This window comes from Clupea harengus, chromosome 9 (genome assembly GCF_900700415.2).
Source record: "Clupea harengus chromosome 9, Ch_v2.0.2, whole genome shotgun sequence".
Lineage (NCBI taxonomy): Eukaryota > Metazoa > Chordata > Actinopteri > Clupeiformes > Clupeidae > Clupea > Clupea harengus.
Window position 1 is genome coordinate 20,194,272 of NC_045160.1, and position 15,779 is coordinate 20,210,050.

General features: G+C 43.7%; 1 protein-coding gene across 3 annotated transcripts in view; it reads left to right on the plus strand.

Annotated features, from left to right (window-relative positions):
- The first annotated feature begins 103 nt into the window (after positions 1 to 103).
- The window catches only part of rasa2 (RAS p21 protein activator 2), a 46,667-nt gene continuing 30,991 nt past the window's right edge, over positions 104 to 15,779 (plus strand). The window contains exons 1-5 of one of the 3 annotated variants that reach the window (XM_031573801.2): positions 104 to 798; positions 11,793 to 11,916; positions 12,693 to 12,701; positions 13,746 to 13,849; positions 14,481 to 14,575. In XM_031573801.2, the coding sequence (XP_031429661.1) occupies positions 741 to 798; positions 11,793 to 11,916; positions 12,693 to 12,701; positions 13,746 to 13,849; positions 14,481 to 14,575 (390 nt within the window). In that variant the 5' untranslated portion in view covers positions 104 to 740. The remainder of the gene's footprint in view (positions 799 to 11,792; positions 11,917 to 12,692; positions 12,702 to 13,745; positions 13,850 to 14,480; positions 14,576 to 15,779) is intronic. The other 2 variants (XM_031573800.2, XM_031573802.2) reach the window with 2 other exon arrangements.

A 15,779-nucleotide genomic window follows, 5' to 3' on the forward strand; every position in this document is an offset into this window, starting at 1 on the left:
TGGCAGAATCCCATAGAAGAGACGGATATCTTTCACAGATGTAAAATACAAACACATAAGAAAACGGTTGTAGGGCAAATTATAACATATTTTTCTAAGCTTCGTCTTGCATGACAGTACAGTAGGCTAGTCCAACTTATAACCATACAAATGAATGACATGTCCTATGCTACAACTTCCCACTTAAAAACCTACAGCCAAATTATTAAATTACATTACATTGAACTGCATTCAAATAAAGACCAACACTGAAAAGGTTTTCATGATCACGTGAGCTGATGAATCGGGACAAGATCGAGGTTGGACTTCTAATCTTCTATCTTTATTGTCTTGCATGTTACACTGTGACACAGTCCATTACTCGTCAGGAATCCCCTTCTCTCGTTTACTTGCCAATTTGAATCATCTAGGCGGATTCTGCATGGTATAGTGAGGCAACACACACTTTTCAGAATCGTTTGAAGCCGCGTCAGTCATTTTGTGATGACCTGAGGATAACTACAAAGCGGTATTGTAATCTTCCCTTTCGCCAGCCATCCACTGGCCGGGCTTCCGTTTGTTGGAGAAGTTGTGTGCCCGTGAGCCGATTCACACAAATCCTTCGTCTGATGTCAGCGTGTGGCTTTAGCCAATCGAGCTCGTCGTGACGCTGCAGTGGGCTGGACCTCAGCTTGCATTCATAAACGGATGTGATAGTTAAGTGTTGAATGTACTGTACAGATATAGACAGAACTTGAACCATGGCGGAAGAAGACGACACGAGAATTCGGATTTTACAAAGCCTACGGGGAAAGATCTGTAAGTCCCGCGAGCTGCTTGATTGTGTTCAAAGTCTCAGAGTAGAAAATGCATTAAAAGTGATCGACATAAGAAAAAGAGGGGCGCGGTGCGATCAACACACACGCACTCACATACACACAGAGAGAGACACTCAGTCACTTCTACTTGCTTAAAGCAGGAGAAGCATTGTTAACTAGCTAACGTTACTAAATGCGAATGACATAACTCCGTTCCCAATCAAAATTGCCTTTTCTAGCAGCGTTAGTGAACATGTAACTAGATGCCTACTACTGTCTATTTTCGATGAGGACACTTTTTAAATTACCACTCAGACAAACAGACATCTGAACGAGCATGCCGCTGTTCCATGTAATGCTAGCAAGCTATTATACTACCTAGCTAGCTTGCTAGTCATATTACCTATAACGCGAATCACAACACATGAGATTGCTAACCAAGTTAGCTATCAGAGGCTGCCTAATTATTTGGCAGTTTGTAATTTGTTTGCAAAGGTTTTGAGATTCGGGGTGCCCCTGTCACTATTCTGTGTCACGTTACATTCTTTATTACTTTGATCAAGCTGGCGCTGCTAACAGTTGTGTGAATGAATCACACTTACGTGAAATGCGGGTTAGATTGAGGCACTCAGTTTTCAACGAAACTTGCGAAATGCTCGTGGCAGGAAGTTGTCTCAGTTATATTATGAAACTAATAGGGGCGATGGGATTTCATTGTTAATCCCGTAAACTCGAATGACCGATGTATTCATGCGAACTGCCACTGCTTTTATTTGGGTAGCTATCACAGCAGTTAAACTACCTCTAGCTGGTTAACTTGAAGTGTAGTAACTTGAAGCATACTGAAGTAGAGGTATAAATGGCATACTGACGGTATTGTAGGAAGTGTTGACAATACGTGGTTAGATTACCAATTTATTACAATTCAGCAGAGAATGTTGTGTCGCTGTGCACAGTGTAATGCAAACTTTAAACTTCAGAAAAACATAAAACATGTTATAATAGTGAATTGATTATGGCTACACGAATTGTCTGAATTTGTAGCGGTCAATAGCTGGACATTGTAAACTGTTTTCAGTGTCTCCAGCTACAACGAAAAAGTACTTTTCCCAATCTTCGACCAGTTCGACAGTTTCAAAAGTGATTACTATTGACCCGGGGTTATTTTGTCTCAACATCTATATTATATAATTATATAATCATTTTGACCCCAAACCCCACATAACTGCTTTTAAGTCCCGTAAAAAAAATTCTACTTTGGAGTCCTCTCTTAACATTTGGTGTAAAACTCCGGTTGCTCTAAGAACGGTTCTCTCGCTGCAACACAAAGGATTATTTATCCAGTTTTATCAATGGTTCCTCAGAGTTTACAAACAAACCCGCACTCATCCCAGTCCATTAAACAACGGCTCGTATTAAAGGACTATAATAGAGGTGATTAATTTACAGTACAATCCCAGTGGGTTTCCCAAGTGCCTCCTCAACTGGCTTCCTAAACACCGTGTCCTGTCGCGCTTCATTTTTGGTTAACCATCACTGCTACGGGCTTTCCGGCATTGAAGTAACTATCAGTTCTCAAGCAAACACGTCAGTGTAGAAAAATGAGTTACATTTAACCCAGTTACTGTTGACCAAAGAGTAATGTCAAAAGCTTAGCACCTGTGGCATTAAAGCACTGTCCTGTGACATTTGTCATTCTGTGGCTTTGGAAGCTGAAGGCAGAAGTCAAAGAGGTTGTGGTGCAGTTCAGGTTGAAGTTTAAGGTGATTTAATTCATTGACTATTAAAAAAAAAAAAAAAAAAAATGTCCTGAGATCTCTTCAAAGTTGATAAACATCAACTGTAGCTGACCCTTCATTTAGCTAGGCTGGCTGGTCTTGTAAACTCTGCATCATAAACGATGTTGCTTTCTTTTCTATGTCTTTTTTAATGTACTTCACTTTGGTTTAGGGAAAAATCAAATCGTTCTTGGCAATGATTGGTCTACAGTTGTCAGAGCAAATAGAGGTAGTACTGCTAAATTGAAGAACAAGAAACCATGTTGGTGATATCAGCTTTGTCATGGTATTTTCTTTTGGAAAATGTACACGCATAGGCTACACACAGCTTTTTAAGCTATCTGGTCAGAGCCACACATTTTGCAGTTGATTAATTGTTCGGCGCTGTATCTGGCTTGGTACATATTCACTGTTGTTTGCCGATGTTGTGGTATGTCCCCAGTGCTCATCAGTAAACTGAAACCTTAGTTTGTTAATTTAGTAGCCAAAAAAGAAAGTAATATCCAAATGCCTATTTTCAGGATTTTCTGAGGAAGACTCACATGTTTTTGGTTGGCTAAGGTTATTTTTTACCGGAGTGTGTTGGGTAACACTGGCCTAGCATGAGCATTCACCTGTGTGGAAATGTCCTGCCATTGCCCTATCCCCTCTGTTTAAAGACAAATGGTACGACTTGACTGTGGACACCTGGCCCGATCCTTGGCACCCTCTGTTTTCTTTTGCCAAAAGGATGTTTTTTGTTTTCTTTTTTGTGGAAGTCCAGCATGTCAGTGTGCAGAGCAGGGAATACTGCTGTTGGTGTGTTGTTTGCACAAAACACTGACAACGCTTCACCAGAAACACAAAAGGAGAAGGGCAGGCACATAGGATGTTTTGCGTGACATGCATGGATACTTCAGAATTGGGGTGCTGTGAACCGAGGGATGTACGTGCCCCCCCCCCCCCCCTCCCTTCATATAATCTCCATTAAAAAAAAAAAAAAAAAGCATTTTCTAGGTTCACTGTTTTCTAGGCAAATTAATTTTTGCGTCAGTGCTGCCAAGTCAACCACAAGTTTTGAATGTGCGCAGCTGAATGAGGTTTTGACAGGATGCTGGCAACAACGGCACGGCCACTCAAGCGTGAGCCAATTTATGAAAATGTTTGTCCACCATGTGCGCCTGGATGCTGCTTCATTTGTTCGGCCTTCATTTGCATTTGCTGTTTTTGTTCGTCTGGCATCATTCAACAATTAGGACAGCATTGTCATTGTAGGGCTAGGCCTAGATGCCTGTAGTCAGTACAAACAAAAGTCAGATTGCATTACGATTCTTTCCAGTTAATGTCGTTTTGCTGACTGATGAAATGTACATCAGAATATATTGAAAATGATCATGTATTTCACATGCTAATTTAACCTGCTTGGTGAACAGCTGTGATCCCAGTGCGAGTCATGTTTATGACATTTTACAAAACTTGAACAGAAAACTAGCACTTTTTAGTAGTGGGGCTATGATTGTTCAAAAGGGGCTCAAGTTTTTTTTCTTTTCTGGTATTCATATATTGTCTGGCTGTGAAAGGAAATCAGAAATATTGAGTAAATCAGGTGTTCAGGAAATCACTTGTTATACACAAGTTATAGGCTGCAAGATATACAATCTTTATTTTGTCTCATTTTAATGCAAGTCTTACAGGTTACTTTCAAAGCCAAATATTTTGTTCTTTGATTCTGACGGTGTCTCCTTTACACAAACAGAGTTATATACATGCTGACACCAGATGCAGGTGTGACACACAGGTGTGAGTAAGCGTTCACAAACCAAAAGTTGACTGAAGCTGGGAAGAAAGTGAGGGGTGTAAGAAAAATGATTCAGGTACAGATCATGATTCTTGACACAAAAACATCACAGTTTTGAAAAATCAATTATTTATTATTATTATAAAAAAAATACCTGATATGTGCTATACTATTGTAGATGCAACTTTTCCTACACCCCTACTTTGTAGACACAACATTTCCCCAATTCACATTTCTAAGCCGGATTCAGTTTAAAACAAAAAGTTAAATATATTAAATGTATTGTAACATTGAATCACAATACAGAATCAAAGTATTTTACAAATCGCAATATGTATTGAATCGACAACTAATATCATTGTAATACTGAATCGGGAGGTCTCTGGCAATGTACAACCTGTTTCAGTGGCACGCATCAATGAGCTCTGAGGAAACTGGAGCATTTAGAGGAACTACCACCACAGGCTTCTGTGTAGCAGCAGGACCTCTTACGAAACGGGCCTCTTCCTCTTGCTGCTGATAGAAGTCCTTGCTCACTCTCTCCCTCCCTCCCTCTCTCTCTCTCCAGCGCAAAGGAAGAGCAGCACATCACTGGAGAAGTAATGTGTAGAGTTTAAGTTTAAAGGAGATGTCCTTTGTGATTAGCACCACCCCAGGTCGGCCGGTGTACATACTCTGACCGCTCTCAATGTGTCTCATCCATCAGGGAATGTATCCTATGCCTGTGCCTACTGACATGTAAGCCATGTTGCTGCCGCTAATCTAGTCCAGTGTTGCATGTGATGGATGTGATTCTAGTTTGATTGTCGTGGTAGTATCAAGTGGTACTGCGGTGACAGACGGACTGACAAACACACACCAAACACACACACACACACACACACCAAAACACCAAAATATATTTAAAGAGCAGTCCATTTCTATCCTGTATCAGTTTATCATTGCACAGATGTTGAAGACTAAGCACTCATGTTCACATCCAGTTCCTCTAGCATCCATTGGGTGTGGCATAGCAGCCCATCTCACTTTCACAGGCCTGAAGATTTTCACTGCACCAAATCTTATTTAGGCTGACTTCTGTACCTCTTATTTAGGCTAATGTGAAACCCCTTCAACCGCTTTGACCGTGCAAGGGGTTGCCCCCGTTTCCAGTAAAGACTATCTCATTAATGTTTCCAGTCATCCATTCAGGCCATTTTCATTATCTCCGAAAGAAATCTGCAAAACAAATGTATAAATAGCCCATTGTCAATCCTGGATGTCCGAGTCTTTCCAACGATATTGAAAAGGTCAGTACAATTCTGAGCAGCTGACCTATCAGATGAGATGAAACGAACTCATCATGGGACCCTTCCTCAAAACGGCCATGCTCAATTAAACTGCGCAGCACAACAATTTGCTGTTGTCCTGATTTGTTGACACTAGATGAACACAAACAAACAGGCTTTAAGTCCTGTACTGAAAAGAAAAAAGGTGAATGCACAATATTTAGCTGCAGAAATGTTGAAATAATATAGGCTATTATGTGGCTAGTCGATTTTCTCGGCAGTGTGTCTTGCACCTGCTTGCATGTGAAATAATTTTCTCTCCAATTTCTGCACAGTTTTTTTTTTTCTGTAGGTTATTTGATCTTCAAGAGTCAGTATTCAAATGTCTTCATTCACTACTGCCAAGGAAACTGTACACTGTCGGTGCCGTTTGCACAGCATTAGAAGAATACATCCTTTCTCTCTCTCTCATGGGCAGATTGTTTACTGAGGCTAAAACCACAGCAGTGTTGGAGCGTTATGGAGGGACAGAAGCCTGATTTCATTGCATGCAACAAATATAATCACAGAATTAAGCACCAAGTAGGCTATATATTACAGGGGTCATAGGGTGCTGTATGCTGCTTTGGATGTGGGCAGAGCATGAATGGCATTTGACCTTTCACCTCTGCCATTTGAGACACGTTTCCAGGGTGATGTGGACAGCCCTGAGGACCACTGCACTGTGCCGACTGGGTTGTGCTGTGCTGTGCTGTGCTGTGCTGTGTGACACCGGGCGGGCTGGAGGTTGGAGCAGTTGGCAGGTCAGGCGGGCGGAAGCTTAACGGAAGCTCAGGATTTCCTATAGGTTTCCCAGCCACCTCTCCGGGATTACGCATATTAATAGCTCTTTAAAGAGCTGAGCCGTATGCCTGCTTACACACACATACAGACACACGCACACACAAACACACACGCACACACAAACACACACGCACACACAAACACACATGCACACACACACACACACACACACGAACACATACATACATACACACACACGCATGCGCGCAGAGAGAGAGAGCGGCATAGAGACACGCTACTGTCAAGCGTTCACGCCCACATACACATTTCTTCACTTCCACACTAATGTATAGGCATGGATTAGCACAGATTTGTACACCAATTGCAAATGTATACACACACACACACACACAGAGAGAGACACAGAGACACACACATACACAGGTAATTGCTAACAGTCAATGGTAGTTGTGAATTTGCCAACTGTGTGGTCATAATGGATGTGAATAGTCATAGTCGTACTCATACATGTAGGTATGAAGAGTCAGAGTGAACAGTCATGCTGGCACGGCTCCTGTCCTTATTTCGGCTGGTTCTGCAGGGGGTTACCTCAGGTGAGGCCAGGTGTGCAGGGTTCAGTAACTGGGGAGAGGAAATGAATCACTGGCTGCTATTAATTAGGCTTTTTTCCGCTTCAGAGGAGCGACCTGTCTGTGCAGGTTGCTCTGGTAACAGAGAACGATGAAGATGGAAGCGGAAAGCTAGACTGGTCACGACACACACACACACACACACACACGTGCCCACACACAGTCACACATTCTCTGTCACACAAATATTAACTGTCACATGCACACATTCTCTGTCACATACACACATGTACATTCTCTCTCACACACACATCCGCACACACACAAGCCATTCATACCCCCTTACGCTGCCCATTCATGAATTCTGCTTTGCTGCATAGGCTCCTGGTTAAGCTTTAGCCATTCCACTGAATGACCCAGGCTGGGCAAGAAGAGTGGGTGTTGGGCACATCCTCTCTGTTTCAGCTTCTGATCCCGTGTGTGTGTGTGTGTGTGTGCGTGCGTGTGTGCTTCCGGTGTGTCTGTGTGTCTGTGTGTGTGTGTGTGTGTGTGTGTGTGTGTGTGCTTCCGTTGTGTGTGTGTGTGTGTGTGTGTGTGTTTCTAGAGAGATGGTTAGGGAGATGCAGAGGACGAGAGAGAGCAATGGACGGTTTATAGGGATGTAATGCGCGAGGTCTCGGGGGCTTGTGGGAGCTCTGTGCTCTGGGTGTTGTTTGCCAGCAACACACGGCTGTGGTCTGACTTCACTTCCGTTGCTAAGCAGAATGTACGCAGCCCCACACTTCACAGAGCACCTGTGTGTGTGTGTGTGTGTAAAAGAGAGCGATTGGGAGGTTAGGGGCTGCAGACCCAAGGGACGATGAGTAGGCAGTTTGTTTGTGTGTGTGTGTGTGTGTGTGTGTATTTGGATTTGGAAGGGTGCTGCAGTGGTGTTATTCTTCTTTTCTCTTCACCTTCTCCCGTTCCCTGGTGAGTCATAAAGAACCTTTAGATCCGATCAGAGTTCTCCGAGGACACTGGGTGCACTTCCTGTGTGTGTGTGTGTGTGTGTGTGTGTGTGTGTGTGTGAGTGTGTGTGTGTCGGGTGTTTGTCTATCGGAGCATGTGCTTGAGACGGAAACAACAACAAACCGTCGACAGGAAGTTCTGGGCAACCATTCCTGCCTGCCCTCAGGGTCTGTGTTGCTTATGAGGAGATGAGGCTCCTTCCCTGTTTGAATGTGCAGAGGTGTTCTGCAGGAGATTCAAATTTGTGTGTGTGTGAGTGTAAGTGTGTGTGTATGCACATATATTATGTGTGTTCTGTCAGTGTGTGTGTGTGTGTGTGTGTCGGAGAGAGAGGGAGCATTGCTTGGTGAGTAAATCTGGCCCATGGACCTCTGAGACCTACACATCCAGGAAAAATAATCCCAGCTGAGGGATGAACAGAAAGTGTGTCAAATTACATCGAGGAGATGATGTGACCAGGATTAGATTGGCCTGCATCCGCCCTCTTGACACGGAGTGTGAGTATTTGAGAGAGAGAGAGAGAGAGAGTGTGTGTGTGTGTGTGTGTGTGTGTGTGTGTGTGTGTGTGTGTGTGTGTGTGTGTGTGTGTGTGTGTGTGTGTGTGACCGAGATTATTTTGATGTACAGAGACATCTGCACACATCCATCGCAGCCTAGGCTATGCACTCTCTGGTGTTTTTTTTTTTTTCTCTCTCTTTTTTTTGTTGAGTGTGCAGGCTTTTGAATCAGACTCGCGCTGGAAGCCAGGGGTGTTCTGGGAGGAAGTTAGCGCTTCACGTCTGAAACCACATCTTACGCCAGCGAGCCACCAAAGTCAGGACCGCATCCGCCCCGCTCACGTTGCCACGCCACGGCAGTCTGTCCGTCCACCCAGTCTGGCGCCGGTAGAACTCGCCCTTGTGCTTGCATACCAACCCAGCGCCAAGGAACCCAAGTCACCCTAGCCACACAGGCATGAACCCGGGTGTTGCTAAACAGGGTTTAAGTTCAACCCAAGCAGCAGGGGATACTGTTCCAAGACACATTTGTAAATCAGTTTTGTGTTTAAAGTGGCTGTTCGATTTTTAGAAATGGCATTTTGATTCCCAAGCTTCTCACACAAAAATCTTTTTATCCGATCGTGTAGGCCAATGGTTCTCAAGCGGTGAGCCGTGAGACAAAGTGAAGTTTGCCGTGAGACAAAGTGAAGTTTGCCGTGGAACTTTGAGGAACCCAATCCATTTGTATACAGACTCATGACATAGCAGTTTTAACTAGAGGATGCAAGTGTGATTGCGTTGCAGCGTGTAAGGCCCGCGGGAGGCCCCTATTGGACAAAGACTGTCGCTTTGCACTAAAAATGCGTGCATGAGCCTCGTGGCTCAAGATACACAGCAACCATCCATTCAGGAAAGGTAAAAGTTCACCATGAACTCAACTTATAGTTAAAGTAGACAATAATTATTTGAAAGGACATTTGCATGCAAGCAGCAGGGCCATTTCAGAGCCATATCGAAAGACGCCGCTCCCGTTGAATTTCTTTCCCAGTATACGGCAGCCGGCACATGAACAGCTCCAAAGTTCCAAACGTTGGTGTCAGTCAACGCAACTATGTCTGTTTTAAACAAGTATGTGGAACTATTACGCTTTATTTGTAGCTGTTGAAATTAAACATAGTTTATACATATTTTATTGTGTCATTTCAAACACATTAGCTAGACCGTTCAAGCCTAAAATGCCAATTTAAGCCTAAACTTTTATGGTTTGAATTATATTTATTTTATGTATATAATCTTATTGCGCATTAAAGGAAAAATACAGCCTGTGAAATACCTATTATCTTGGTTAACTACGGGCACAGTTCATGGTAAATTTCAAACTACTGAGTTACAGATAGTAATGGAATGTGAATTATTGGAATGGGCGGACAAGAGTAGAAAAGAACAATATAGTTCAGATTGTAGTTTGGGGCATGCATTATAAGTCTGATCACATACATAGACATGCATTATAAGTCTGATCACATACGTAGACTATATTTATTTAATTTAGGCTTCTTGTGGGTCTGAGGGTTGGTCTGGTCTGAGTGTAAACATGACTTTACCCATCATGGCCACTTTGATATGATCACGTCCCTCACTGAACAGCGCTAAAGGATGTGAAAACAACATCCACAACATGGCAGTTTCTAATATGTTGTTTGGTTATGGCGATAAGCCTATGTGTTACATGTACCCTTGCCTAATATGTGCTGTCATCGGGTCAACAGCTCTTACCATACTGCTCTTACCATACTGAGAAGTTGGCCAGAACCTTGCTACTGTGCGTGTGCGCGTGTATGTGTGCGCACACATCTGATTCATTGCTATAGGAAATGATGCAAAGCAGAAAGGTGAAGACACTGCCTTACCACACAGATCCAGTCTGATCCCGCGCAAATGACTGTGTGGACAGTCAAGGCTGGAATTGAAAGATCGGATTAGAAAAGCAAATGGGAATGGTCTTCAGTGCGGACATGGTCTGGCAGATATAAGGGAGCCATGGCGATAGGCACTGTGTGTGATAAAAAGCAGATGGTTAACTCCGGAGACAGTCAACGACGCTTGCCATCATCAATGAAAGCTAATGAAACCAAACATATTTAATATGATAAAATAGATCTGGGAAGTGTTGTTGTGTTTAGATGATATTGGAGTAATGAAAAATGTCTTCTGGCGTATAAAACCAGCAATGCACAAACGTGCTGTTATACTGGATATCAGGTTACTAGATCACAGTCTCACAGACACAACAGACTTCTTATTCAGTCTCTAAACCCTATAATGCACAAAGGCTCATCCAAGTCCTGGTTTATGTCACAGAATCAGTGTACTCACTACAGATAGCGCTTTTGTCTATCACATGCACAATGAGTGGCCCTAGGTCATTTTTTGTGAAGAAAAAAAATCCATAGTATCATAGTTCTCATATCATAGTTCTACCTAAAGCCGCTGTTAACTTTAAATATCTGTTACATAATAATGTAAATACAGGAAGTGATTTGAGTGGTTTATAGGCTGTTATAATATAAGAGCCTTCTGTCAAGTGGCATTAAGACCTCTTGTGGCCTGTTTGTGGTCTCAATGTTGAAAGAGTTGCTGAAAGTGAAGGCCTGCCTGTATTTGTGTTGCGATCACGCATGATAGCCTGGTGCAGAGAGTCATGCCTGACTGACTGATCGACCCCAATGTCCTTACCTCTAACGGGTCACCAGGTAGAGGATTACAAAATCCAGTTCCATGAGAGATTGGTGGAGAGCAGGTTTAGGCTACGCCCTGAACTGCACTGCATTTGGCAGGTCGCTCTACATTGCGGAAATGTGGCTTTGCGATGTGTGTTCCGTTGATGCTTAAAGAAAGGTCATCAAGAGATGTTATTAGCTTGGTTCAGTGAAGGCTAAAGATCTGGTATGGGGTTAGACACTACTGTCAGAGGCGTAAATACCTTACCACTAAATCAGCATAGCAGATGGACATTGAATGACTGCCTTTGAGTGATGCCAGACATTAAGATGAGCTCTTGTTTTATTTTGTTCATAGCGTGATCAGCAGCAGTCTTTGCAGCCAATCACAGCAAAACAGTGTCTTTTTCATTTGTCTTTTTTTTTTGTGACATTTCAGACCTTTTTTTCTTTTCCAGCTTTTTGTTGATGTTTGTGTATGGATTGATAACAAGACAATGATGTCTTTATGACAGTAATATCTGTACAGGGAAATGTGTTGCTGTGTGATGGGTGACGGTGTGCTGAAAAGGTCATTGTTTGTTTGGTGTAGGTGAAGCGAAGAACTTGGGCCCGGGCTCAGGGCCGACGCGACTCCGCGACGTCTCCACCTTCTGCACCATCAGTCTGGACCAAGAGGAGGTGTTCCGCACAAAAGTGTTCGAGAAAACCTTAAGGTTGGCCACTTAAAAAAAAAAACACATACGTGCCCGCACACTCTTTCTCTCTCTTAAAAACACCCACAAACCTGTGCACATGTATAATCATACTCACCCTCTCTATCTCACACACACACACACACACACACACACACACACACACACACACACACACACACACACACACACACACACACATTCAGGCTGACATAGTCAAGAGTGTAACCTGAAATGAGGAAATTTCCTTTCGCTAAAAATGTGTTTAAGCAAAAGGATATTTAATCTTCTGTTGTCTGCCTCATCCCCTAACAGATTGAACACACACACACACACACACACACCCAAACCCAAACCCACTCACACACATGAATTCAAACTCTCATACTCACTCTCAACTCAAGGCTTCCCTTCTTTAGGTATTTCACAACTGTTTTCTCTCTCTCTCTCTCATAAATGTGTTCAAAGGGCTCTCTTTCGCTCTCTGTGAGGAAGTATGTCCACCCACGCATGTTCCCCTGCCTTTCTCCCTCACCATCGCCTTCTTCGTTCGTCCGTAGCTTTTTTTTCTCTCTCTCTCTCTCACCTTGTCGTTTCGCTCTCTTTTCTCTTGTTGTTTTGTTTGATGATTTCTGTTGTTTTCAGTGATTTTTATTTCATTTATGTATTAATTTTTTTTATTAGCATATCCCCCTCATGCATATGGAGTTGTCTAGAGTTGAACGTTGAAGTGTGTGTTCTTTTTCCCCCTCTGTTTTCCTCCTTCCGTCCTGTCCTTTCCCCTCTCTTCACCATAGAATGTCAAGGTCAGTACTGCCTCTCGCTTTGCCTGTGATTTTCAAATCTCAAAAAACATTCTGGGTCAAGTGGTTCTGCCTGTCTCTGCTTCATAACATTGGGCAAGCCAAGTGTGTGTGTGTGTATGTGTGTGTGTGTATGTATGTGTGTGTGTGCATGCATGCATGCATGCTTGTGCTTGATTGCTTGAGTGTATCTTTGCACATCAGTGCGGGGGCCTTGACCCTTGTCTGTGTGTGTGTGTGTGTGTGTGTGTGTGTGTGTGTGTGTGTGTGTGTTTGTGTGTGTGTGTGTTTGTGTTTGTATGTGTAAGTGAGTTTCCGGCTGATAGAGTTGAAGGATGTGTGTGTGTGTGTGTGTGTGTGTGTGTGTGTGTGTATTTGGGGGGGGGGAGCTCCAAATAACATTACTTCCAGAAAAAGTCTTCTGTGTTGTTTTGGACATGCCCTTTTGTTGGTAAGCGCATGAGTGGCACTAACACACATTCATACGCGTCAGACTTCTGCAAACCTGACTCAAAATGGCCACGTTTCAGCACAGCACACTCCTCTGATGAACTGAGTGCACCAGCAGTCTGGTCCGTTGCACTCTGAAATGCTTCATTCCAGGTGCACTGGGGCTACAACAAGCAGAACCTTACAGAACCAAAGAAGAAGCCAGTCAGGTGATAGTAGCAGCCTGGCTAGTGGCCACAGGTCAGCCAGTTCCCGGTCATCACATCCAATTCTGAAGGGGAGAGAGGGAGCGAGAGAGACTTTGATCTGTAAAACCCCTTTATTGAACCATCATATGGATGAAGGACAATACCCCAACTACAACACCTCCACTAAAGAGAGAGGGAGAAACATCTTTTTCTGTGAACTATCTCTAATTCAGCCACAACACCACCATGACACCACCACTGTATCTGATCTCCAAAGCTTCAGCATTTCCCCAACAACTGCTGCATTTTTACAGTTGTTATTGTTATTGTTGTTATTGTTGTTGTTGTTTGAAGAGAGGACCGCATTTTTCACGCTCTTCTTTCCCATGTTTTGTCTGGTCTCTTCCAGCCCGTTCTATGGAGAGGACTTTTACTTTGAAATCCCTCGGCCATTTCAGTGTCTGTCCTTCTATGTTTACTTCAAGAGCGTTTTTCAAAGGGATCTGCCAGTAGGTGAGTGGGTGTGTGAGTCACTCAGAGTGCCAGACTGTGTGTGTGTGTGTGTGTGTGTGTGTGTGTGTGTGTGTGTGTGTGTGTGTGTGTGTGTGTGTGTGTGTGTGTGTGTGTGTGTGTGTGTCTGTCTGTCTTTTTTTTCTTCTCAGACGCTAAAAGAAAACAACACATTACAAATACGAAGGAGGTCTCCTCAGTGGCTTGTCTGATCAGTGGTTGTTCCCTGTAGTCAATCGTCCATCTTGCACATGCGGAAGCATCATACAGCATAGTGGTGAACTGAATAGCAGTTAGTAGATGCCTCTCGGAGAGATCACCACCATACTTAAGCTACAGGCCAATTTCACCGCAAGAAATACTTCATACATCATATTTATATCATATGTATGCATAATACATTACATTTATTTAATAATGCATTGCAGTAGACTTTCTTGACTGTCTTTTTAATGTATCATCAAGATATCAATACTACACAAAGAAATCAAGACTACACAAAGAAAACAGAAATTGAAATAGTAAGTAATGAAAGACTAATACTCTTTTATTGTGTGTGTGCGTTTGTCTGTGTGTGTGTGTGTGTGTGTGTGTGTGTGTGTGTGTGTGTGTGTGTGTGTTTGTCTGATTCCAGGTAAAGTGTCGATAAGGAAAGAAGATCTCAGTAAGATCAGTGGCAAGGAGAACTGGTTCACCCTGCAGCCCGTGGATCCCAACTCCCAGGTCCAGGTGAGCCGCCAGCATTCGACCTCTCCTCTCCTCTGCTGGGCTGTGCTGTGCTCTCCTGTGGCGCCGGCTCATGACCTCACAGAGGCTATTGCTATGAGTTTGGATTGGGCAATCAGGAAATGAGTAGGCTACCAGAGGTCACATGAAGGAGATGAAGCGTGGCTTTTTTCTTCTTCCGTACAACAGAATTGTAAAAACAGGCTGGTGACCATTTTGTAAAGAATCCCCTCGAGACTAAAAAATTAGAAAAACCTATTTTGTTCTTGTCCGAATTGAACTCTGACTCCCCCAACACACACACACACACACACATACATATAAGTGCCATGTTTGGATAGATGGAAATTCCTGAGATGGACACATTCTCATACCTCTCTACATGTCTATATACTTCTCAACATGTTTGTGTGACTCTCCTTCCCTCTCCCCCTCCCCCTGTCTCTGTCTCTCTTTCCTTCTCTCTGTCTTGCTATCTTTCTTGCCCCCGTTCTACGCCCACGCACATCACTCTGTCTCTGCGTTCTTCCTGTGCACACTGACTCACCATCCTTGGTCTGGGCCAATGGCATCGCTTTCCAGGGTTAGTCACAGTCCTCAGTCCACCGCCGTCCAATCGCATCACGTCACCGGGGGTTACTTAGCAGGCCGGTCCAGTGGCACGCCGGCGTGGTGTGTTTAGTCGAGGCGTGTTTAGCACGGTCGGGGTCAAGAGAAGCGCCACTCGTTCCACATCCTGTTTGTGTGCTCTCTCTCTCTCTCTCTCTGCTGTTGTGGTCATCGGCACTGTCGTGTTTTGTACACAGAGGCGGGTCACTTCTCCGAGAACTGCTTTATTTCTCCTGCACACAGAGGAGAGAGGGCAGAGAGTGAGTGAGGGAAGAAGGGAGGGAGGGAGGGAGAGAGAGAGGAAGAGGGAGTCTGGGGAATGAAGGAGAAGAAGAAGGGAGAGATAGATAGATAGAGAGAGAGAGACAGATGGAGATAGGGGTTAAGAGTGGTTGAAAAGACAGGAGAAATGGAGAAGGGTGAGAGAGGAGACATACACATTGAAGAGACCCTGGGAGAGTGTCAAAAAGGCTCAGTGTCGTGGAGTGTCATAGTGTGACGGTTTTGATTGTTAGGCTGGATTAAAACAAGCATCGGCTCTTTTATTGCATTGCTGCTTTTTTTTTTTTTTACTGGATTGACACTTGACTAGCTTGTT